Here is a 25,684-nt window from a genome sequence, read left to right as displayed (position 1 = left end):
CACGAGTAGATGATGTTGTCGTGGGCATCTGGGACTGATTTCGGACGAGAAATGTATAACTAACATTAAGCAGACAAATGTTTGAAGTACTAGGAAATGGACGTTGTTGTTTGATTTCGGTACGTGTACGACAAGTCATATAATCAGCAAAAACAAACACACACGCTGTACACAGGCGCGTAGACTATTGACACAAAATTGTCTCCTGAATTTCCACCCAAAAAAATCTGCCAGGGGGCCGAAACCTACGCCACGTATTTACGACTCCATAAGCCTTGCTACAGTAACTTAGAAAGCCGCCAGATGGCCCCCATAACTTTCTCGTTGTTTTTTTGCCAACAACTACCAACATACCGAATACCATCAAGATCAATCCATTACATTTCGAATTATGCTGTTCACAAACCAACCAACCAAGAAACAAACAAAAACATACACAGCCACGAAAACATGACCGTCTAGGCAAAGGAAAAGACCTTCAAAACTCACGTTGAGGTGAAGTCTATTCCAAAGGGGTTGTCTTCGACGTTCAGGGCCTCGGCCTCTCTGATATTGTTCTCCAGGTTAAACCCTTCAGTAGAGCTGGCAGTCCGCAGATACACGGTGTAGTTTGCAACAACTTGGCCATTGACAGTGGTGATGTCGTTTACTTCAACGCGCTCAATCTCGTCGCTATTCGGACTGTTCGAGTGATATTGCTCCAGCTAGTAACACAATTAAAAGACAGTAACGTATATGAACGTTAAGCATTTGATGAATAGCAAACCTTTGTCACCTCCTCTGCGAAATAACATGTGTGGTATGGATTATGTCAATTATCATAATTGAGAATAAATATATGTATTAGCTTTTCTGCAGTTATGATTTATGCTTTGCCACTCAACTAGTATAGGTATATATTAATACAGACACATAAGTATTGTTTTGACTTTTGCTATATAACGGAAATGGCCAGTTAAAGAGCGAACAGTCTGTATAACGCAAACTCTCGCTGTCCAGGCCTAGGGGCTGACCGGTTACGGTAGCCTGGAATCCAAACCTATTATAACTCCCGAGTCTCCTCTCCGCAAATAGTGGACATTCTGGAGCTATGGTAGGTTTGGATATCCGGCTATGGTTATGGCTGCTACGGCTGCTACATGTATAAGTACGATTCAATCAGGCTAAAGAGCGACGTATGGGGCGTCACCGATAGTTCGATAGCTAATACAAAGAGTATACTATACAAAGGAGAGTAAAAGAGTAAACTTACTACATCTTGGACTTGTGCCGTCGTATCCTTGTAGACTTCAGAACTTTTGTTTCTGAGCTGATCAGTCATTGTGACAGTTCTCAGTACAACATAGAAGTTATGGGGAGCTGTCAGCGTCGGAGTAAACGTCGGACATATGAAAAACATAATCATGATGAATGTTCTTCATTGAATACTACACTAAGCGCATGTGTTATCACGTAACCGTTTCTCTGTAATTAGAATACTAGATTTCCATCTTAAAGTAGTTGTGGCTGTTTCCTTCTGGTAGGTTTTCTCAATTGTCAAGACCCGAGGAGCACTTCTAAAAGTTTTGTTCGGAACCAATTGGGTGTTGTTTTTACTAATTTTGTTCGTCAGATCCTCTTACAAACACAAGGTAATATCGCTCAAATCCACGTAAAACAAATAAAAGGTCGCTATTCGAAAAATTAATGTCAGTACATGTCAATCATCAAAAGAAATGGTGGAGAAAGTCCCATAAAGTGATTTTTAAGGTGAGTGGATGGCAAATTATTGACGTCCCAATGTTTCGATGAGCAACTTCAATCCTGGTCAGACCGTCAACATATCGTTCATTTTGGCCAAAATGGAGGTAACAGAGAGTTTATGCCCGTTCAGAAACTTTACTTAACGGGTCGTCATGCAGCGTTCTGTACGCCCTGAGTTTACAGAACAAACTTACCTGAACAGGGCGCCCCCGAGTTGCATGTTTCTGTCCCCTGAGCCTGTCCTACACAGTCCGCTCCACCAATACCCGGCACAGGGCTGGTGCAGACTCGGTTCCGAGTCCTCGTACCAAGTCCACACGTCACGCTGCAGTCGGACCATGGACCCCAATTTGACCAACCACCGTCAGCTGAAAATGATGCATAAAACTAACTTTAAGTTTACTGACGTTCCATCGTCTATGTAGTGTCGTTTTACACAATCCCTCCCATGGCCGTCTGAACAAAAGTTTTACTAACCGACCCAAACGCCGTTCACAGGCGTGTCATTTCGGGCAGGTAGATGTTAGAAAACATCAATGCACATTCACAAACCTTAATTAATATGGAGTTTAGAGCTGACCTGGACATGATCGTGTCTCCTGAGGCATCCCACCACAGTCCGCCCCACCGTTAGCTGGTGCAGGATTGGTGCAGGTTCGGTTCCGAGTCCTCGTACCAACTGAACATGTCATGCAAAAGCTGCAACCGGACCATGGGCTCCAGTTTGACCAGCCGCCATCAACTACAGCTAAAATACAACACTTTCAGTTAAGCGACAATCAAATGGGCATCTAGGGGCGTTCCATGCCGTTCATAGGGATGTAAGAAGGCACTTCACAACATTTTAATGGTATTTGACGGAACGCTATAGCATGTTAATGCACGTTCACAAACCACAATTCAAATCTAACGGGCCATTTAGAATCGTTTGACAGTGTCCCTAATGTCTTGTTTACAGAATAGACTTACCTGGACAGGACACTCCCGTGTTGCACTGTTGTGTCTCCTGAGCTTGTCCAGCACAGTCCGCCCCACCGTTAGCTGGTGCAGGATTGGTGCAGGTTCGGTCCCGAGACCTCGTACCAACCCCACACGTCACGCTGCAGTCGGACCATGGGCTCCAGTTTGACCAGCCGCCATCAACTACAGCTAAAACACAACACTTTCAGTTAATCGACAATCAAGTGGGCGTTTAGGGGCGTTCCACGCCGTTCATGTAAGAAGGCACAACACAATGTTTGAGTTATATTTGACGGCGCACCATAGTACGTTTATGCTCGTTCATAAACCACAATTCAGATTAAACGGGCCATTTAGAATCGTTTGATAGCATCCTCAATGTCTATAGCTAGTAGTTTACCGAATAGACTTACCTGGACAGGTCACTCCCGTGTTGCACTGTTGTGTCTCCTGAGCTTGTCCAGCACAGTCCGCCCCACCGTTAGCTGGTGCAGGATCGGTGCAGGCTCGGTTCCGAGTCCTCGTACCAACTCCACACGTCACGCTACAGTCGGACCATGGGCCCCAGTTTGACCATCCACCATCAGCTACAACGAACACAAAAACCTTTTTGTTAGTTCACAAACGCGTTCCAACGGGCGTATGACGACGTTCCACCACGTCCAAATAAATGTATGTAAGAAGGTGTGTCCTTTGGAATGGCGCTGGAAGGCGTCATCTCTAATTACCTTCTGAATGGCTTTTTTTCAGAATGACCAAAATGCCATTCCATGGATGTTATGATCCACAGAACGTTCGTTTAAGCTAAATTGGATGTTAATATCCCACCAGGTTTGCACCCGAGGCGTCGCCAAAAACTCAATGGACGACGTTTGGGGTGTACGACGTGCCTAAACGGCCCCACCCCGTTCAATCTAAATGAGCCATTCGGCACCAATAGAATCGTTTGTAATGTTAAATTCTAAGGAATTGAGTTACATGGGCAGGATGTTGACCCCGCGATGCACTGTTGAGTCTCCTGGGCTGGTCCAACACAGTCCGCCCCGTTTTGTGTGTCTTGTTGTCTTTTCTGCCGTGTTCGTGCAAGACAGGTTCGGTTCCGAGTCCTAGTACCAAGTCCACAATCGCAGTCGGACCATGGGCCCCAGTTTGACCAACCGCCATCACCTATTTGAAAAGAAAGTAAGTTACGCTGCGAGCTAAAAGGGCAAACATTTTCAGGAGGGCAACCTTGAATGATTATGGCTTGTATCGTTGTATATTGCAACAGAAGAAAACTGAAAAGTCACTTTTATCTTTCCATCATTTTAGGTAGAATGGGTACCTTACAAAACACCATGATAGGCGTTTGATGAATGAATGATGATGATTGAAGACCTTTATTGTATGTTCGTGCCCCGAGGGGCTAGATACAGGTCGTTTAACACAAACCAAACTAACATCTAAGAGACATATACAGTGAAATATGTACAGTACATTGTGTAAACATACATGGTAGAAGAAAAGGATAAGCTAAGCTAATCTAGTAAAGTCAACTTCTTCTCGCTTCTTTGTACATGTGTAGATGTATGAACAGATCATGTTTCTTATACAAGGGTTATCTAGACGCAACAAAAATATGAATTTATCCGTTGCGTTTAAATATTCAAAGCATGGGAATTTCTCATTAATACATTTGAAAAGAACATTTCTTTCTATATCGTAAAGTTTACAATCTAAAATGAAGTGCCGCTCATCTTCTATTTGATTTAACTCACAAAATTGGCAAACTCTATGTTCTAGAAGCGTGTGGTTGTGCCTTCCTGTTTCAATATGTAATTTGTGACAACTAATCCTGAATTTAGTGACAGCTACTCTATGCTGTATGTTACTTATAGATAAATACTCTTCTTCCTTATACAGGGACTTAAACAGTCGGTAAGTTCGTAATTTGTTGCTATAAGATTTCTCTCTATCATCATTGTGAATTTCGGATGAGAATGTTTGGGTGTAAATATCTTTCAAACGTTGGCTAATGGAATTGATGATAGGAGTCATGTTTGTTCCCAGGGATACCTGGGGGCTCCAAACGAAGGCAAAACCACACCCTTCTAGTATCTTACGAACACCGGACGCCCAGCATCTTTTACCATTAGAATCTAGCAGAAATTGACATGAGAGAGCGTCCGCTTGTAGACTGTCAGCTGGCACGTTCTGGCGCATTCTGAGGAAATGTTTGATGGCGTTAAGGGATGCTTCAACTTGAATTGGGTACCTCCCTAGCTCCGCTCTTGACGCAAGGTTACTGGCTGATCTGGGAACATTTAGGGACTGTTTGCAGAATTTAAGATGGACGGATTCGATGGGACAGAATTTAGGACTTTTAACTGCGCCCCAAATTTCTGAGCCATAGAGTAGAATAGGTTTTACACAGGAATCAAAAAGTTTGTTTTTAACAGATAATGGGGCATTGGCTTTATCCAGTGACTGTTTGATTGCAAATAGAGCTTTTAAACCTTTGGAACTTAAAGATTTGTTATTTGCTTTGAACGTGCCAGCTGAGTTTACAACTATACCTAGATAAGTATATGACGTAACAATTTCTACAATATGACTATCAAATACAAAAGAATAGTTTTTTGGTAAGCGACCACCTTTTGAAAAAAACAATAATCTTTGTTTTTCTAAGGTTTACATTTAGTTTCCAATGTGAACAGTACTTTTCTAGATTATTCAAGGAATGTTGTAGTCCCTGTTTTGACTCGGAGAAGATGACCAAGTCATCAGCATATAATAGACAGGGGACCACTTTGTTATACATAACTGGAGGATTACAGAGAGTGTTGTTGAATTGACATATAATATCGCTCACAAATAGATTAAACAACGTTGGACTTAAATTACATCCTTGTTTTACCCCACACTCGGTAACAAAAGTCTCAGTCAGACCATTTCTAGACTTCACGCAGTTCATAGTATTAGAATACATACCTTCTATAACTTTGAGAAAATTACCACCTATGCCAAGTTTATTCAATTTATACATGAGACCGTTACGCCAAACAGAATCAAACGCTTTGCTGAAGTCAATAAAGCATGCGTAGAGTTGAGAATTATTGCTCAGGTATTTTGTAACTAGTGTGCTTAGAACAAACAGGTTATCAGTGGTTCTGAAGTTTTTTCTAAATCCGGCTTGATGGGGTTGAAAGAGGTTGTTTTGTTCAGAGAATTTGACTAAACGTACGTTCAAAATAGATGAGAATAATTTCCCTAAACAGCTAATTATCGAAATGCCTCTGTAGTTGTCTGGCAGGGAGGTGTCTCCTGACTTGTGGATGGGAACAATGTGACTGACTGACCATTCTTGTGGAAAATAACCGTTTTGTAAACAAGTGTTAAAGAGATTGAGAAGGGGCTCTTTTAGCTGCATTTTGCCAGATTTTAACATTTCATTTAGAATACTATCATTTCCGCTTGATTTGTTGTTCTTTAGTTTAGAGATTGCAGCGTTTAGTTCTTCTAATGTGATCGTGCAATCAAGTACCGATGCGTTTGAAGGGGTGGACGGAAATGATGTTTGCGTATTTTGGTTTAGAAGACAGTTATCTACAGAGCTGTTTGGGGATTTGTCTAGATTTTTGAAATGCTTTAACCATTCCTCGTCAGAAATTTGGTTATCCTCAACTGTTTTTTCTGGTTTCAATTTATTGATTAAATCCCAGAAGGCACTTGGGCTTCTTTCCTTTAATAATGATAATTGATTCATAATTTGTTGATGAAAATCCCGCTTTTTCTTTTTCAATAATTTCTTGTATTCTTTTCTACATTGAAAGAACCTACCCCTAATTACTGGATTAGATGGATTTTTTTCAAATAGAGAGGCAATGTTTTTAACTTCACGCTTCATTTCCTTACATGTTTTGTCAAACCATTTCTTGTTTTGCATTCTTTGAGGGCGCTTCCTAATTCTTTTTAAACAGAGCGACTGTTCGCCCGCCTCTCTTAGAATAGCGCTAAATTCGGAGACATGTTTTTCGATTTCCATTGTGTTTGTGTTTTTTTGGCAAATAGAGGAGATAGTGTGAAGTCTTTCGGTAAAGTTAGGTTTACTAAGTGAATAGAGGAATTTTTCGGTAGATTTTTCGTTCCAGTGGAACCGTTTGGGGAGAGGTTTGGAGTTTGGGCTTTTCTGTTTTACTTCGTAATTGTGCTTTGTTGGATTTGAGTGAATCAAAGTCGAAATCATGCAATGGTCTGAGAATAGCGTAAGCGGATTAACACGAAAAGATAAAATGTGTGGGATAAAGGACTGGCTGGAAATCATATAGTCTACAGTGCTGCTGCCGCGGGGTTGATGGCAGGTGAATTTGCCCTGTAGATCGCCAGCCACCCTTCCGTTTAGAATTCTTAGGTTTGCTTGTGCGCACAGATCGATTACAAGTCTGCCAAATTTGTTCGGAGGCGATTTGTCCATGTGTTGTCTGTCCGAGGAGAATGGACAGCTTACACCCTCGTCAGTGCTTCCATCCACATAATCGATAAGATTTCCAAGCCGGGCATTCAAATCTCCACCAAGTAGTATAAACCCGGCGGAACTGTATTTAGATATTTCGTTTTCAAGAATTTCTAGTGTGTGATTGTCTGAGTACTTATGCGTTGTAGATGCACAGGGGCTTATATATGCTGAACAAATGAACAAATCTTTGGGTAGACCTAGTAGTTGTCTATCTATCTGTACCCACAGAACGTCTGTAGATTTGGATGGTGCTTTCCTTATGAAATTTGTGTATTTTTTCTTGTAGAAGAAGATAATTCCCCCCGATGATCGTTTCGCACGTTTGCTCTTTTGTCTACTCTGATGGAAGTAATTGTAATCAGGAATGTTAATTTTTGAGTTGTCTGTGCTCCAGGTCTCTAGGAGCGAGAAGAAGTCAAATTTGCTGACACAGGACACAAAATCTATATCGTCTAATTTGGAGCCTAGCCCATGGACGTTCCAAACGCCAAAGCTTTTGCTTCCTGGAAATGATTTCATTTTGTTGGTAATTTTTAGAGAAAAGGAACAAACAAATTGTGTCTTTATCGTACAAAACCCCAATACTTCGCAGGATGATACTAGTTAAGCAATTAAAAATAATGATAATAGATAGTCTAAGACTAAAACTACGTAGTACGTAGATTGAGTGCATCTAATATATCTAGACCTACAAATATTCTAACAGTTATGTACATGGTAAGCCTGAGGCAGGCACCGTTAGGCAACACGTTTTAAAAAAACAAGGCTGATACCATATCTAACCTTATAAACTCAATATAACAGTGTCTGTTAAAATATAAATCCTACCACATGGCGAACAACGGTGGCCACATCATGTTGCGATGCCATGACCAGGGTGGCATGGGTGGTGGGTTCATCTGGGATGGTCCATGGTGGGGCTGGTTCGGGGTTGCGTTGGCCCGGGTACCGGGAGGAGGAGGAGGTCCCCACGGCGCGCCAGGAGGCCGGAACACGGGAGGGCTCCAGGGTCCAGGGGGACGGAGCGGAGACACGGGCGGGCTCCAGGGTCCGAAGGGTGGGGGTCCGAAGGGTGGGGGTCCGAAGGGTGGTGGCTGACTCCACGGTGCTACAGGTCGCCTGAACGTGCTAGATGAAAGTTCATTCTTGTCGTTCATGGCTGGCACTGGCACTGTCTCGGGCGCAGACGCGTTACGTCCCTGTACGGACTTTGGGGAAGGCGTGGACACAGGTCTTCGGTCGTGTCCTGATGTTGAGTTGTGGACGGGCCTGAGTGAATGTGAAGGCTGTGCCTGATTGTTCAGAGTAGGTGTGGCACCATCTGAAGAACCGATCAAAGCGTCTCTGTATGATCGGTTCTGAGATATTGTAATCGCCGCAGGTTGGTTCCTCCTAGCCGTGTACTGACCCAGGCCCAAGAGTGGGTTGACTGCTCTCTTGATGTTGGCGGCCAGAACACGTATACCGGATCTATTGACATGGTAACCGTCAGATGTATAGAGCGCACTTTTGATTGTCCCGGAGTCTACAAAGTTTGCGTTGTCTATAATGTGTACGTAGCTGGTTTCATTGGCAGCTACTTTCAGAAATGTGTTGACGTCATCCCCGATGTCTTGTAAAGTGGGGTCATCCCTTGGTAGGATAGAAGACAAGACAAGGTTGGAGCGGGGATATTTATCATGGGCAGTTTGGATGAGGTTGCGGAAGCCTTCGGTCACCGTCCCCGCGTCCGGTGTACGGCGAACGTCATTTGTTCCGACATGAAACAAAATCACGGCCGGGTCGGTCAACTCTGAGTGTTGGATGTACTGGGTGGCTTCTGTCAGATTGAATGTAAGGTCCTTTTTCACGCATTTGTTGGGGTATAGAATGTCTGGTTTGAGTGCTTTTGTGTTGGAGTCCCCGAGGATCAGAATGTCCGGCAGCGGGTCTTTGTTCTGTTGATTGATCTTGGTTGTCTCGTCTGGCGCGGTCTTTTCACGGCGGGCAGAGCGCGTAGACTGATTTGGTTTTGAATCAGCAGTTCCCCGTGTGCCGTGTTTTGACCCCATGTGTGAAATGTCGGTGTCGGGGCGATCAGAGATATCGCCCAGGACCTCGAAACGATTCTGGACATTCACTGAAACGATTTCTTGAATCAACTTGTCGGCACGATGTGAATCTTGATCCACGGATTGTTCATTTGCGGTTTGCGTTTCCGTTGATATTTTCACTGGGGCATTACAGACAACAGCAGCTAACTCTGCAAGGCTTTCCTTCAGCGACCTGACTTGGTGTTCCAGTTCGCACTTAACACCTTCTAAACGCACAATGTCCTCCTTTAGCTTTCTTACCTCTGCAACAGATATACTGTCACATACACGTTGACAAGAATTCTGTTTAGATTCAAGAGCAGACATGCGCTGCGAGATTGAATCTTCAAACAGTTTCCTGTCTGCGATTGATTCAATCAAACAAGTTTCTAACTTGTTGATGTTGTCTTGAACTTGTACATAGTCGTGATTAACGGGAATGTCTTTCTGGGGTTCACTTTCTGGAAAATCTACGGCGTTACTGTTGACGTCCCTAAGATCCTTAGGTACCGTATTACACAGGGGACAAACATCCGATGATAGTGGCTGATCACACGATTGGCAAAGCGATGGTTTGACCTCGGTCACAGACTTCGCGAAGTCATCTGAGTTCGATCTCGAGTTATCGGCTGGAACTTCGGCGTGTACAGATGTGGAGTCGACTTTCTTTCTCAGTACAGGGAACATCTCTGAGAACCATAACAAATAAGCTGAACCCTGAATCAACAGTTTCTGGCCAGATTCGTACACCTTGATGGTCACGGTTCCGGCTGGTATATTAGAGGTGGCATCGCTATACGTTGTGTTGATCTGGAGACCGTTCGTCCCTCCGTCGGTTGCCTTAGTGTCGTAATAATCTTCGCAGGTAGTAAGCCAAGACTTCGCGGCCGACTTCGTAAGGTTTTGAGGTAGCAAAACGGTTATACTTTGTGCGTTATGTTTCACGCAATAGTCTCTACGTTGTCTTCGTGATTTCTTGGCACGTTTTGGCGAGTTGTGGGTGACGCCGCTGTCATTGTATTCTTGACTGTTGGACGCGTCAGAGAGGACAAAGAACGCCTTGCTTACCTCTCGATGTCTTGAGTAAGCTTCCTTGTAGACGCTGCTTTTTTTGCTTAACTTTGACGCCTCCTCATACAGCACAATCTCTCTCTTGTAGGCTTCGACGACTTCAGCGTGGGTTGCTGTAGATGGTAGTCCAAGTAGGGAGTACAGCTCCTCGCGGTCACCTTTGTCAGCCATGTCCAGCTTGGGTCCGGCTTGGGTTTTGCCGAAGTGCCAAAAGTTGTCGTATTTCGAGGGGAATTCCCCCAAATAACCAAAAATACAATTCAGATAGAAAAGATTAAGTCTACCAACTAGTAGACTGTAAAATATTGTACGGATCGTACGGTTAAGACACAATTTAGCTCATTTTAGCAGGAGCGCACGGTAGCGGTTACCGTCCTCGCCGCCATCTTGGTAATGATTTTAAATACAAGTACAGCAATGTTACCTTGACATGATACCCCTGTATTGCATTGAAGTGTCTCCTGAGCTGGTCCAACACAGTCCGCCCCACCGTTAGAGGGTGCTGGATCGGTGCAGGTTCGGGTCCGACTCCCCGTACCGACTCCACACGTCACGCTGCAGCCAGGCCAGGGGCTCCAGTTTGACCAGTTGCCATCAACTACAGCTAACACAAAGCGTTACAATCAGACGGGTGTGTTCCGCCTCGTTCACATTGTTATAGGGATGTGCTTCACGCCGGTAACGTTCGGGCCGGTGTGCGAAAAGTGCATTCAAAGGGGACGGTTTATATTGTCTTTTCGACGAACGTTTAATTAGACCATCTAGATGCCGTTCAGTCAGTAACAGAGCGTTTATTTTAGTCTAAACGGACGAAAGCATTTTGCATGCCCTTATGTTAACAGAATAGAACTACCTGAACAGGTCACTCCCGTGTTGCACTGTTGTGTCTCCCGAGCTTGTCCAGCACAGTCCGCCCCACCGTTGGCTGGTGCAGGGCTGTTGCAGGCTCGGTCGCGAGTCCTCGCACCAACTCCACACGTCACGCTGCAGTCGGACCATGGGCCCCAGTTTGACCAGCCACCATCAACTACAGCTAATACAAAGCGTTTAGATAGCAATTTACAGACAAATAAACGGGCTTATAGAAAAAGGGCATATGGACTGATTCTTCTGCAACGTTCGGAACTCCCTGCTCTTACATGACTTACCTTGACAGGATACTCCCGTGTTGCACTGTTGTGTCTCCCGAGCTTGTCCAGCACAGTCCGCCCCACCGTTAGCTGGTGCAGGATTGGTGCAGGTTCGGTCGCGAGTCCTCCTACCAACTCCACACGTCACGCTGCAGTCGGACCATGGACTCCAGTCTGACCATCCGCCATCAACTACAACAAAAACACAGCACAAATCATGGAATTTATGTTTAACTCATACCAAATGGCATATGACAACTAGCACGTAAATTTTCCGACATTCGGAGTGCTGTATATAATTACCAGAAGAGTCAATCGGAGATACAGGAGATACAACAATACAACTTAGAATTACCTCGACATAACGTCCCTGTGTTGCACTGTTCTGTCTCCCGAGCTTGTCCAGCACAGTCCGCCCCACCGTTAGCTGGTGCAGGATTGGTGCAGATTCTGTCCCGAGATCTCGTACCAACTCCACATGTCACGCTGCAGCCGGACCACGGACCCCAGTTCGACCAACCGCCATCAACTAGAACAACGACATGATTGGTGTTTTATTGTGAATGGGGTATTATTTTCCTAAAAGTGGAATGCATCAGCATTTGGGAGTCTAAGAAAACAATTTGGAATCGCAAGGACATCAGTAGATACCTGAAAGTGCGCCTCTTTCGGGCACTTATACTCCCTATAGCTACGTATGCATGTGGAAATTGGACCATAACTTGAAAAGTCAGATGAACTTCTCCTATTAGCCTTCGAAATGAGATGCCTACGGGCAATTCTCTACATCACGCTCCATGATCGCAAATCTAACGATGAAATCAAAGTTAAACTCGGGATGAAAAATTCCTGGCATGGTCGAAATGGCACAGACAAGAAAACTGAGATGGTTTAGACATGTCATAAAAAGACCCCCACAAACATAAGTCAACAAAGCCTACAGCCAGAAGCTTGCTACCCTCAGACCACCTAAGCGATTGAGAGGGACACTGGATTAAACATACGGCTAGTGGGAGCTATTGCACGGGACAGGGCGTCTTGGAGGAATCTCGTTGTGAGCAAGGGGCCAGTTACTGTCCTGGGCAGGTAGGCAGGGCAGGCAGGAATACATTGATGGAACAAATACAACAATATACCAAAACTTACCCCGACAGGACACCCCTGTGTTGCACTGTTGTGTCTCCTGAGCTTGTCCAGCACAGTCCGCCCCACCGTTAGCTGGTTCAGGGCTGTTGCAGGCTCGGTCGCGAGTCCTCGTACCAAGTCCACACGTCACGCTGCAGTCGGACCATGGGTTCCAGTTCGACCAGCCTCCATCAACTAGAGCCAGCACAAATCATGCAATTTATGTTTGCCGGGCGCTAACCAGTGTCTACGACTAAGTAAGTGCCAAAGGGCATATAGACTGATTCTTAGGCTACGTTCGGAACTCCCTGCTTTTACATGACAGGCTTACCTTCACAGGACACTCCCGGGTTGCACTGTTGTGTCTGCTGAGCTTGTCCACCACAGTCCGCCCCACCGTTAGCTGGTGCAGGGCTGTTGCAGGCTCGGTCACGAGTCCTCCTACCAACTCCACACGTCACACTGCAGTCGGACCATGGGCCCCAGTTCGACCAGCCGCCATCAACTAGAGCCAGCACAAATCATGCAATTTATGTTTGCCGGGTGCTAACCAGTGTCTACGACTAAGTAAGTACCAAAGGGCATATGGACTGATTCTTAGGCAACGTTCGGAACTCCCTGCTTTTACATGACAGGCTTACCTTCACAGGGCACTCCCGTGTTGCACTGTTCTGTCTCCCGAGCTTGTCCAGCACAGTCCGCCCCACCGTTAGCTGGTGCAGGGCTGTTGCAGGTTCGATCGCGAGTCCTCGTACCAACTCCACACGTCACGCTGCATTCGGACCATGGGCCCCAATTTGACCAACTGCCATCAACTAGAGCCAGCACAAACATAGAATGTAAGTTTACCGCATACTAAAGAGCATATGGAAAGTTCAACGTAAACGTTTGGAACGCACTGGATTTACATGATAGACTTATTTACCTTCACAGGCCACTCCCGTGTTGCACTGTTGTATCTCCTGAGCCTGTCCACCACAGTCCACCCCACCGTTAGCTGGTGCAGGGCTGGTGCAGGTTCGGTCGCGAGTCCTCGTACCAAGTCCACACGTCACGCTGCAGTCGGACCATGGGCTCCAGTTCGACCAGCCTCCATCAACTACAACCAGCCCAAATCATGGAATTCATGTTTAACTCATACCAGACGGCATATGACAACTAGCACGTCAATTTTCCGACATGTAGGTGCTGTGTTTTATAATTACAGGAAGAGTCAATCGCAGATACAGGAGATACAACAATGCAACTTAGACTTACCTCGACATAACGTCCCTGTGTTACACTGTTCTGTCTCCCGAGCTTGCCCAGCACAGTCCGCCCCACCGTTAGCTGGTGCAGGATTGGTGCAGATTCTGTCTCGAGACCTCGTACCAAGTCCACACGTCACGCTGCAGCCGGACCATGGACCCCAGTTCGACCAACCGCCATCAACTAGAACAACACCATAATTTCTGTTTTATTGTAAATGATGGATTATTTTCCTAAAAGGGGAATACATCAGCATTTGGTAGACTAAGAAAAACAGTTTGGAATAGTAAGGACATCAGTAAATGCCTGAAAGTGCCCCTCTTTCGGGCACTTATGCTCCCTATAGCTACGTATGCATGTGAAACATGGGCCATAAAAAAGTCAGATGAACTTCTCTTATTAGCCTTTGAACTGCAATGTCTACGGGCAATTCTCTACATAACGCTCCGTGATCGCATATACCTAACGATGAAATCAGAGCTTAACTCGGGATGAAAAAGTCCGTTGTGAAAATGGCAAGGACAAGAAGGCTGAGGTGGTTTGGACATGTCATAAGAAGACCCCCACAAACATAAGTCAACAAAGCCTACAGCCAGGAGTTTGCTACCTGCAGACCCCGGGGAGGACCACCTAAGCGACTGAAGGACCAGATTGAGAGTGAAACTGGATTGAATATACGGGTAGTTGAGGCTATTGCACGGGACAGGGCTTCTTGGAAGAATCTCGTTGAGAGCAAGGGGCCAGTTACTGTCCTGGGTACATAGGCAGGGCAGGCAGGCATATATTGGTGAAACAAATACAACAATATACCAAAACGTACCTCGACAGGACACCCCCGTGTTGCACTGTTGTGTCTCTTGAGTCAGCCCGACACAGTCCTCCCCATCGTTAGCTGGTGCAGGGCTGTTGCAGACTCGGTTCCGATTCCTCGTACCAACTCCACACGTCACGCTGCAGTCGGACCATGGGCCCCAATTTGACCAAGCACCATCAACTAGAGCCAGCACAAACATAGAAATTATGTTTATCGCGTAATAAGCAGACCAAGGGCTTTTGAACTGTTCTTCGCCAACGTTCGGAACGCTCTGGTTTTACATGAAAGACTTACTTTCACAGGCCACTCCCGTGTTGCACTGTTGTGTCTCCTGATCTTGTCCAGCACAGTCCTCCCCATCGTTAGCTGGTGCAGGGCTATTGCAGACTCGGCCGCGAGTCCTCGTACCAACTCCACACGTCACACTGCAGTCGGACCATGGGCCCCAGTTAGACCATCCACCATCAACTAGAATCAGCACAAATCATGGAATTTGATATATCTAAATCTTATATATATTATATATATATATATATATATATATATGTTTAACTCGTCCTAAAGGACGTATGACAACCAACTCTTTAAACTTCGACAATTTAAATGCTGCATTATATTATGGCAGGAAGAGTCAATCGGAGATACATGTGCAGAAGATACAACAATACATCTTAGAGTTACCTGGACAGGAAGTCCCAGTGTTGCACTGTTGTGTCTCCTGATCTTGTCCAGCACAGTCCGCCCCACCGTTAGCTGGTGCAGGGCTGGTGCAGGCTCGGTTCCGAGTCCTCGTACCATCTCCACACGTCACGCTGCAGTCGGACCACGGGCCCCAGTTTGACCATCCGCCATCAACTACAATAGTGGCATTTTAGTTAACCTACTGGTGTGTAATAAGAGCTTATAATACCGTTTGGATTGGCGTTCTATCATTATAGCGTAAGTTCAAACATGCCACGTGAACAACCGTTTCATTGAACAAATTTAACGTAGATCAGATACAAACCATTCAATTGGGCCACAGGCGTTCCAAACCCACATTGAAAGCGCCACTTGGAGCCGGCACGTATTCGATTTAAATGAATTGGTTGCAAGCGTTTGACCACGGTCCAAGCGCCTTGATTTCTAGTGAATAGACCTACCCGGACAGGGCGTCCCAGTGTTGCACTGTTGTGTCTCCTGATCTACTCCAGCACAGTCCTCCCCACCGTCGGCTGGTGCAGGGCTGTTGCAGGCTCGGTTCCGAGTCCTCGTACCAACTCCACACGTCACGCTGCAGTCGGACCATGGGCCCCAGTTTGACCAACCACCATCAACTAGCGCCAGCACAAACATAGAAATTATATTCATCGCGTAATAAACAGACACAGGGCTTATAGATTGTTCTTCGCCAACGTTCGGAACACTCTGGTTTTACATGATAGACTTACCTTCACAGGACACCCCCGTGTTGCACTGTTGTGTCTCCCGAGCTTGTCCAGCACAGTCCGCCCCACCGTTAGCTGGTGCAGGGCTGGTGCAGGTTCGGTCGCGAGTCCTCGTACCAAGTCCACACGTCCCGCTGCAGTCGGACCATGGGCTCCAGTTTGACCAGCCGCCATCAACTACAAAAAACAAAACACAGCACAAATCATGGAATTTATGTTTAACTCATATCAAATGGCATATGACAACTAGCACGTAAATTTCCGACATGTAGGTGCTGTGTTTTATAATTACAGGAAGAGTCAATCGGAGATACAGGAGATACAACAATAATGCAACTTAGACTTACCTCGACATAACGTCCCTGTGTTGCACTGTTCTGTCTCCCGAGCTTGTCCAGCACAGTCCGCCCCACCGTTAGCTGGTGAAGGATTGGTGCAGATTCTGTCCCGAGACCTCGTACCAAGTCCGCAAGTCACGCTGCAGCCGGACCATGGACCCCAGCTCGACCAACCGCCATCAACTAGAACAACACCATAATTGGTGTTTTATTGTAAATGATTGATTATTTTCAAAAAGGGGAATGCACCAGCATTTGATAGACTAAGAAGAAAAAGTTTGGAATAGCAAGGACATCAGTAGATGCCTGAAAGTGCGCCTCTTTCGGGCACTTATACTCTCTATAGCTACGTATGCATGTGAAACTACGACCATCCGGTTGCAAGCGTTTGACCACGGTCAAAGCCCCTTGATTTCTAGTGAATAGACCTACCCGGACAGGGCGTCCCAGTGTTGCATTGCTGTGTCTCCTGAGCTTGTCCAGCACAGTCCGCCCCACCGTCAGCTGGTTCAGGGCTGTTGCAGACTCGGTCGCGAGTCCTCATACCAAGTCCACAAGTCACGCTGCAGTCGGACCATGGGCCCCAGTTTGACCAGCCACCATCAACTAGAGCCAGCACAAACATAGAAATTATGTTCATCGCGTAATAAACAGACCCAGGGCTTATAGACTGTTCTTCGCCAACGTGCGGAACACCCTGGTTTTACATGAAAGACTTACTTTCACATGGCACTCCCGTGTTGCACTGTTGTGTCTCCTGAGCTTGTCCAGCACAGTCCGCCCCACCGTCAGCTGGTGCAGGGCTGTTGCAGACTCGGTTCCGAGTTCTCGTACCAACTCCACACGTCACGCTGCAGTCGGACCATGGGCCCCAATTGGACCAGCCGCCATCAACTACAAGGAAAAAAATAAAATGTACTCTGAATCAAATTGAATATGGTGCTTTTTTTATAAATATACTAGAGGCGCCTCTGATGAATACTTAATTAAAAACCCGGGGCAAAAGGAAGGGTCTGACGTCATGGATAATGATGTGAATTACATGAATAATGTGACAATAATTTTCAGGTAAAATGGGCCTTAACCAAACATCGTTATAAGTGTCTTATTGCAAATGCGCACATAAAACTGCGGAACGTAGTTACCAGATTTTGCAAGTAGAGGAAATCAGGGCTGCAGGTACATACACTCAGCACATGTGCACAAAAAGGTTGGAAACTTAACTTTAGTCGATCGTATATCCGTTGTTCCTTGATCAATTTCAATGCATTATGTATTGTTGGAAAGCTTGTGTAATTTTCTTTCCTATGATACCCAAGTCATTATGATTGCAATCTCATGAAGCGAGCGCCAGGCCTGCTTACGCGAGTGGGTTGTAGAAGAAAAGTGCCCAAATTTCCATGCTAGTGTCAATTAACACTCAGCGCAGGGTGGTGGTGTCATTCACATCGGGAATGGAACAGTGTGTGGAGGAATGTTATTTCACAGCTACAGATAAGAGAAGGTTTATTTTGACTGTTGGGTGGTTAGTGCATGAAAGTGTGGGGGCAGCGAAGAGAACCCTGTGCTGACTGTTGCACAGATAGACTGACTGTTTGTTTGTTTGTTTGTTTGTTTGTTTGTTTGGGCCAGTGTCTTAGTGTTGGGTAGTACAACGTTAACTGCCAGAAGAAAAACCAGGCTAGTCATCCTAAGCAACCTCAATGTGTCAGAATATAGAGACACCTAGCTTTCTCGGTCCAGCGACATTTTCTAGATCCTTACCTCTGCAATATGAGGCTAGGTGCCATTCTGCAAGATGATAGTGCACGTCCATACAGAACGAGAGCCATTTCAGACCACCTCTAGTATGCAGGAATACAGAGGATAGAATGGCCCTCCTGCCGCCCAGATCCCAGCACAATTGAACACAGTCTCAGACTCTCTGATCACTGATCAGCTTGGGCGAGCTGTGCATGCAAGAATGATCAACAGAACAATACGACCTGCGACGACTCCTTGTGGAAGAATAGCCAGGGACCGCGTAACAAAACTGGTGACAATTATGAGGAGGATGTACCGGGCTATGGTGACAGCACATGGCGCGTATATTCAGTATTAAGCCACGTTCATCATAACTGAGGCTTATTTACGCATTTTCGGGGGGTTTGGATGAAGACTAATGTTGGCTTTCATATTAATGTGTTTTGTTGATTCAAGTTTCATATTACCCTCGTACACAAGCCACGTGATACCAGCAAAAAAAATACGGGTAATCTGGGCACGCTCGCATAAGCAGGTCTGGTGTTCGTTCCATTGATTTACAATCATAATAAGTTTGGTATCATGGTAAAGAAAATCACACAAGCTTTTCAATGATACATAAATCATTGGAATTGATCGAGAAACAACGGTGATATGATCGACCAAACTTAACTTTTTGTGCTGAGTGTATATAACTAAGCTTTACCTGGACAGGGCGTCCCAGTGTTGCACTGTTGTGTCTCCTGATCTACTCCAGCACAGTCCTCTCCACCGTTAGCTGGTGCAGGGCTGGTGCAAGCTCGATTCCGAGTCCTCGTACCATCTCCACACGTCACGCTGCAGTCGGACCACGGGCCCCAGTTTGACCAGCCGCCATCAACTACAATAATGGCATTTTAGTTATATTTTAGTTATGGCGTTCTATCTTTAGAGCGTTGGTTTGAACATGCCATGAGAACAACCGTTTCATTGAGCAAATTTAACGTAGATCAAACCATTTAATTGGGCCACAGGCGTTCCAAACCCACATTGAAAGCGCCACTTGGAGCCGGCACGTATTCGATTTAAATGAATGGGTTGCAAGCGTTTGACCACGGTCGAAGCCCCTTGATTTTTAGTGAAGAGACTTACCTGGACAGGGCGTCCCAGTGTTGCATTGTTGTGTCTCCTGAGCCTGTCCAGCACAGTCCGCCCCACCGTTAGTTGGTGCAGGGCTGTTGCAGACTCGGTTCCGAGTCCTCGTACCAAGTCCACAATCGCAGTCGGACCATGGACCCCAGGTTGACCAACCGCCATGAACTACATGGAAAAGAAAATTAAGCTACTCTCAAAGAAACTGTCTTTTAAGCGAACTACTAGAGGCTCCTCGGTATCTTGGCATTAGAGAAAGGGTTGGACGAATGATATGATTACGATGATTACATAAACGATCTACCTGAACAATTATTGTCAGGGTGAACAGAGTGGTATGCATTTTTTTCAGATAAAACTTGATGTTAAGAATGTTTGATACGAAATTACCTAAGAAGAGTAAATTGGAGATATAGGTACAACTTGGTTTTACCTGGACACACCACTCCTATGTTGCACTGTTGTGTCTCCTGATCTACTCCAGTACAGTCCGCCCCACCGTTAGCTGGTGCAGGACCGCTGCAGGTTCGGTTACGAGTTCTCGTACCAAGTCCACAATCGCAGTCGGACCACGGACCCCAGTTAGACCAACCGCCATCAACTACATCCAACACAAACAAGGGATTTGAGTTCACCGATGGGCATATGAGGACGTTTCAACGCCGTTTTGAAAGGGCTTGCCAGTTTCAGAGCAGTCGGATAAACGGGCCGCCTGAATGGCTTTTATACCGAAGGACCGAAACGCCGATTAGACAGAGACGATTCAAGTAGATAATAATGGGATCGTAACGAATCGTCTATGGACGCTTGCAGACTTTAATGCAAATCTAAAGGGGACCCCATTTGACGAACTGCTCGGTGGCGTTCGAAACGCACTGGTTTGGATTTTCTAAGAACAGATTTACCTGGACAGGGCGGTTCGTTGCATTGTTGTATCTCCCGAGCTTGTCCAGCACAGTCCGCCCCACCGTTAGCTGGTGCAGGGCTGGTGCAAATTCTGTCCCGAGATCTCGTACCATCTCCACACGTCACGCTGCAGTCGGACCATGGGCCCCAGTTTGACCATCCGCCATCAACTACATGTACATACAAACAATGAAGGTACTCTATAACGAACTGGAAATCTGATTTTAACAAGAACTACTGTTAGAGGCATCTCTGACTTGTTTTTATTTTTAAATTTCTACTGAGACACGCGGAAAGTACGGACAAATTTAATAATAAAAAAAATCTACAATTGTCTCGTTTTTGCAACATAATACGTTTGTCGTTTGATTGTCTAAGAACAGATTTACCTGGACAGGGCGGTTCGTTGCATTGTTGTATCTCCCGAGCTTGTCCAGCACAGTCCGCCCCACCGTTAGCTGGTGCAGGGCTGTTGCAGGCTCGGTTCCGAGTCGTCGTGCCAACTCCACACGTCACGCTGCAGTCGGACCATGGGCCCCAGTTTGACCATCCGCCATGAACTTCATGGAAAATAAAATTAAGCTACTCTCAAACAAGCAGTCTTTTAAGTGAATTATTAGAGGCTCTCTAGTAGTATTATAATGCAAATCTAAAGCGGACCCCCTTTGTCGAACTGCTTGTTGGCGTTCGAAACGCACTGGTTTGGATTTTCTAAGACAAGATTTACCTGGACAGGGCGGTTCGTTGCACTGTTGTGTCTCCTGAGCTTGTCCAGCACAGCCCGCCCCACCGTGGGCTGGTGCAGGGCTGGTGCAGGCTCGATTCCGAGTCCTCGTACCAACCCCACACGTCACGCTGCAGTCGGACCATGGGCCCCAATTTGACCAACCGCCATGAACTACAATGAAAAAATCAATGTGCTCTGAATCAAACTGAAGATGGTGCTTTTTTTTAATAAATCTACTGGAGGCCCCCTGATTAATACTCGGGGCAAAAGGAAGGGTCTGATTTCATGGCCAATGATATGAATAACATGAACACCGCTTTTTCGACTTTTATGTAATTGCGCAAATAATCGATACATCTTACCAGGGCGTACTGATGTTCTTGCTGTAGGTTGAAGTGTTGTTGTCTGGGCAGGAGGAATGGATGCCGTTTTCTTGACTGTTGTAGCTGAAGCTGTCGGATTTTAATTTAAAAAGTTGTTAAGTATTGTACCCAAGAGATTTGTTTTATGCACTATTCCCTTTTTATTGTATTATTGGTGCTGTTTGCATGCACATAAAAAGTATATGGTTGCTAATTCAGTACCAAGGAAAGCTATTGCCTTAGAAGTAGTCGCATGTACTGTTGTCTCTTGTGGGAGATTCTGTGTTTTGAGTATTGTTGAAAAGAAAAAAATATCAACAGCAATTGGGAAAAGTTGTCGTCTCTTATCTACAAGTAGTGAAACAAAATAGTACGGAGAGAAAAGCTCTGTGATCATGACAGCGGTAGGAAAGCTACACGTTAATCTATCATAATGATTGTGACGAAATTAAAGCTTATTCAGTGAACGTGATCTGTGATTCTGACAAAAGTAGGTATGTTTATTCTAAGTCCGTGATCGTTACAGTGCCAGTACGGGATTCTACTTCCGTGATTGTGACAGCAGTGTGGGATTCAAATTCCGTGATTGTGACAGCAGTGCGGGATTCTAATTCCGTGATTGAGACAGCAGTGGGGGATTCTAATTCCGTGATTGAGACAGCAGTGGGGGATTCTTATTCCGTGATTGTGACAAGCAGTACATGCGGGATTCTAATTCCGTGATTGTGACAGCAGTGACACATTCTAATTCCATGATTGAGACAGCAGTGGGGATTCTAATTCCGTGATTGTGACAAGCAGTACATGCGGGATTCTAATTCCGTGATTGTGACAGCAGTGACACATTCTAATTCCATGATTGAGACAGCAGTGGGGATTCTTATTCCGTGATTGTGACAAGCAGTACATGCGGGATTCTAATTCCGTGATTGTGACAGCAGTGACACATTCTAATTCCATGATTGAGACAGCAGTGGGGATTCTTATTCCGTGATTGTGACAAGCAGTACATGCGGGATTCTAATTCCGTGATTGTGACAGCAGTGACACATTCTAATTCCATGATTGAGACAGCAGTGGGGATTCTTATTCCGTGATTGTGACAAGCAGTACATGCGGGATTCTAATTCCGTGATTGTGACAGCAGTGACACATTCTAATTCCATGATTGAGACAGCAGTGGGGAATTCTAATTCCGTGATTGAGACAGCTGTGCGGGATTCTAATTCCGTGATTGTGACAAGCAGTACATGCGGGATTCTAATTCCGTGATTGTGACAAGCAGTGCGGGATTCTAATTCCGTGATTGTGAGAGCAGTGGGCGTTTTAAGTCCGTAATTGTAACAGTGCCAGTGGGGGATTCTAAATCCGGGATTATGATATCAAAGGGAAGGGGGGGGGGGTCCAATTCCGTGATTGTGATAGAAATCGGGGTTTCTAATTCCGGGATTGTAAAAGCAGTGAGGGATTCTAATTTCATGATTTTGAATTAAAGCAGTGGGGAATTTCAATACCGTACATTGTAATTCCGTGATTGTGACAGCAGTGAGGCGTTCTAATTGTGTGATTATGACAGCAGTGCATGGGGGGGGGGGGGGTCTAATCGAGTGATCGTGACAGCGGTGGGCAAACAGATACCATAATAGCAGTGACAGTTGCGGAGGTGGCTCTCTCGAAAGTAGTGAGCTAAACAGTACCGGCTGTCTTTGTAGCAGACACAGCTGTAGCCTTCCCGGTGGTTAGGAGGGATGTTTTCTGGGAGGCAGTGGGTTGAGCTGTGACGTTGGCGAAGGTCGCCGCTGTCCTGACAGGAGATTGTGAGGCAAGGGTCTTGCCAGTAATGGGAGAGACTGAAGTTGTGATGTTAGTCGAGTCTGCTGTTGTCTTCATGACAGTTCGAGCACTCGTCTTGACAGAAGTTAATAGCGTTACCTGGGATTTTGTGGAAGAAGCTGTATTCTGGCCGATAGTAGGTGGCGCTTTAGTTGTTGCTTGGGTAGAAATTAACGCAGCGGCAGTGGAAACTGTTGTATTGACACCATAGGGAGGAGATAGCGTTTTCTTGGTCGTGAAAAGCGGCGTGGGGGAAAGTGTTGTATTCATTTCACTTGTTGAAATATCCCCTGTCTTGCCAGAAGGAGTAAAAGTTGTTGTCCTGACAGAAGAAGGCCTAGTGGTGGTTTTACTGGCGATTGTCTGAGCTGTTGTCTGAACAGAGGTAACTTGAGCAATTGTAGAAGCTGAAGTTTTATTGGTGGCTGTTGTTTTGATGATAGAAGTTGTCCGACCTGCTGGTTTAACAGAGGTTAGCATAGCCGATGTCTTGTTGGAGGCTGGAATACCTGTAATCTTGGTGGAGGTGGACGAAGGTGCTGTTTTGATGGAGGACAGAGTTGCCTTGATGGTAGTTGTGGTTGGAGATGTTGTCGCAGCAGGGGTGGACGGAGTGGTAGTTTTAACGGAAGAAAGTAGAGTCGATGTCTTCATGGAGATGGATGGGGCTGTTGATTTAACAGATACTTGAGAAGCGGTAGTTTTAATGGGGGTTGTTGGTGCTGTTTTGGTGGAGATGGGAAAAACTGTAACTGTTGTTTTAATTGCAGTTGACAGAGCAGTTGTTTTATTAGAGGGTTGTAAAGTCGCTGTTTTATTTGATGTTGATGGAGCTGTTGTTTGGACAGGGATGGACAGCGTAGGAGCTGTTGGTTTAACGGAGGTTGACAGAGCTGTCGTTTTAGGTGGAGTTGATGGACCTTTTGTTTTCATTGAGGACAAAACTGTTGTTTTGGGAGCTGTAGTATCATTGGAAGAAGCCGAACCTGTTGCGTTGGTGGCAGCGGGAGGGGCTGTTGTCACCGGTCTTATGGTAGTGAGTGAAGCAACCGTTGTCTGAACTGGTGATAGTGATGCTGTTGTCTTGATAGAGGAAGAAATGTTGATAGGAACGACTGTTGTCCCGATTGTGGCAGTTATTTTATTTGAAGTAGGGACAGGTGGTGTCTTTGAATTAGCTGTTTCTTCGACAGTGGTTGCAGTTACTTTTGCTGCAGTCTGGGGAACACTCATTGCCTTAATAGAACTGGAAAGAACTGTTCTGTTTATGGCAGTAGTAGGAGCTGTTACAGTAGCAGCGGTTTGAAGAGCTGCTGTTTGATTTGTAGTTGGAGGAGCAGCTGTCTTTACTGTTGTAGAGAGAAGATGTGTTTTGATGATAAATGAACTGAAGAAAATAGTCACAGTGAACCGATCTGTTGCATGAAAATGTTTGACAAAGTTGTCACATTTACAGTGACATATATATCTATAAACGTAATAGCATAATTATGAAGAAACTGTATTGAGAGTTACTGCACACTTACCAGTTGTTAAGTTTGCTGTAGTGTTGACCGTAGTTGTCTTGACAGTAGCTGTTGGTGGTGCTGTCTTGATAGTACTCGATGAACCTGCGGTTAGCATGGCAGGAAATACATGTCATAGGCAGTACTTGGTTAAGCTGTCATTTCAACTCTTCTAATGGCAGGAGAAGCCTATAATAATATTTGATTGTAAGTGGTAACCTACATCTAAGCTGAGATCATCGGCATGGTATAAGAGAAGATTAAAATGTGCCACTTCGGATGGCTGTTCTCTCAACAGCAGTGATGGCAGGTGATGTCCGTACTGTGGCTACAGCAGTGCCATAGCTGTGGTGGTTAGCATAATGACAGTAGTGGTGAATGCCAGTGCTCTGAAAGAAGTGGTGACCTAGTGTGAAAGCAGTGGTGGAAAGGTATACCGTGATAATAGGATGGGAGTGGTAGTGCCTGGGGGACTGAACCAATATCTGCCTTGCCTGCACAGGCATCTGTTGTCTTACCAGTGGTAAGAGGTGTTTTGATGGTGGTTAAAGGGCTTGTTACTTCAAAATCCGTTGGTGGGGATGCTGTCTGGATGCTAATGGGAGAAGCCGTTGACTTAAAGGTAGATTGTAGGGCTGTTGTGGGGATGGTAATGTTGGTGGGTAGAGTTGTTGTTTGGTTTGCAGTGGGAGGAACAGATGTCTGGATTGAGGCGGATGTTGCTGCTGTCTGAATGGTAGTGGAAGGGGCTGTTGTCGGGGCGGGAAAGAAATTACTCGTTGTCCTGGTAGAAGATAGCGATGCTTGAGTCTTTCCAGTTATAGGAGAAGCTGAAGTTGAAGTTGTAATGTTAGTCGAGTCTGCTGTTGTCTTTATGGCACTTGTCTTGACAGAGGTGAGAAGCGTTGCCTGGAGTTTAGTAGTTAAAGCTGTATTCTGGACGATAGTCGTTGGCGCTTTGGTTGTTGGTGCTGTAGTCAATTCACTTGTTGAGAGAACCCTTGTCTTAAGAGAAGGGGTTAAAGTTGTTGTTCTGGCAGAAAATGGTCTAAAT

General features: G+C 45.5%; 2 protein-coding genes across 2 annotated transcripts in view; both read right to left on the bottom strand.

The window, feature by feature from the left end:
- The window catches only part of LOC136447211 (mucin-19-like), a 77,758-nt gene that overhangs the window by 13,843 nt on the left and 38,231 nt on the right, over nucleotides 1–25,684 (bottom strand). Inside the window, exons 20-48 of the mRNA XM_066445927.1 lie at nucleotides 24,652–24,735; nucleotides 21,293–21,382; nucleotides 20,931–21,101; nucleotides 20,593–20,763; nucleotides 20,203–20,373; nucleotides 19,731–19,898; nucleotides 19,298–19,465; nucleotides 18,873–19,046; nucleotides 17,144–17,317; nucleotides 16,856–17,029; nucleotides 16,433–16,606; nucleotides 16,089–16,262; nucleotides 15,801–15,974; nucleotides 13,854–14,027; nucleotides 13,522–13,695; nucleotides 13,238–13,411; nucleotides 12,928–13,101; nucleotides 12,618–12,791; nucleotides 11,827–12,000; nucleotides 11,490–11,663; nucleotides 11,195–11,374; nucleotides 10,766–10,945; nucleotides 3,682–3,870; nucleotides 3,117–3,290; nucleotides 2,713–2,892; nucleotides 2,324–2,491; nucleotides 1,938–2,111; nucleotides 1,253–1,359; nucleotides 490–704 (exon numbers count right to left, since the gene is read on the bottom strand). Coding sequence (XP_066302024.1) covers nucleotides 490–704; nucleotides 1,253–1,359; nucleotides 1,938–2,111; nucleotides 2,324–2,491; nucleotides 2,713–2,892; nucleotides 3,117–3,290; nucleotides 3,682–3,870; nucleotides 10,766–10,945; nucleotides 11,195–11,374; nucleotides 11,490–11,663; nucleotides 11,827–12,000; nucleotides 12,618–12,791; nucleotides 12,928–13,101; nucleotides 13,238–13,411; nucleotides 13,522–13,695; nucleotides 13,854–14,027; nucleotides 15,801–15,974; nucleotides 16,089–16,262; nucleotides 16,433–16,606; nucleotides 16,856–17,029; nucleotides 17,144–17,317; nucleotides 18,873–19,046; nucleotides 19,298–19,465; nucleotides 19,731–19,898; nucleotides 20,203–20,373; nucleotides 20,593–20,763; nucleotides 20,931–21,101; nucleotides 21,293–21,382; nucleotides 24,652–24,735 — 4,852 coding nt within the window. The remainder of the gene's footprint in view (nucleotides 1–489; nucleotides 705–1,252; nucleotides 1,360–1,937; nucleotides 2,112–2,323; nucleotides 2,492–2,712; nucleotides 2,893–3,116; nucleotides 3,291–3,681; nucleotides 3,871–10,765; nucleotides 10,946–11,194; nucleotides 11,375–11,489; nucleotides 11,664–11,826; nucleotides 12,001–12,617; nucleotides 12,792–12,927; nucleotides 13,102–13,237; nucleotides 13,412–13,521; nucleotides 13,696–13,853; nucleotides 14,028–15,800; nucleotides 15,975–16,088; nucleotides 16,263–16,432; nucleotides 16,607–16,855; nucleotides 17,030–17,143; nucleotides 17,318–18,872; nucleotides 19,047–19,297; nucleotides 19,466–19,730; nucleotides 19,899–20,202; nucleotides 20,374–20,592; nucleotides 20,764–20,930; nucleotides 21,102–21,292; nucleotides 21,383–24,651; nucleotides 24,736–25,684) is intronic.
- LOC136447420 (uncharacterized) lies at nucleotides 4,067–10,726 on the bottom strand. The gene has a single exon (XM_066446333.1). It carries the CDS (start codon nucleotides 10,510–10,512, stop codon nucleotides 8,023–8,025), a length of 2,490 nt encoding a protein of 829 aa, XP_066302430.1. The 5' UTR covers nucleotides 10,513–10,726; the 3' UTR covers nucleotides 4,067–8,022.

Source organism: Branchiostoma lanceolatum, chromosome 13, assembly GCF_035083965.1.
Source record: "Branchiostoma lanceolatum isolate klBraLanc5 chromosome 13, klBraLanc5.hap2, whole genome shotgun sequence".
NCBI lineage: Eukaryota > Metazoa > Chordata > Leptocardii > Amphioxiformes > Branchiostomatidae > Branchiostoma > Branchiostoma lanceolatum.
The sequence above is the reverse complement of the archived record's forward strand: the minus strand, read 5'-3'. Positions and strand labels throughout refer to the sequence as shown.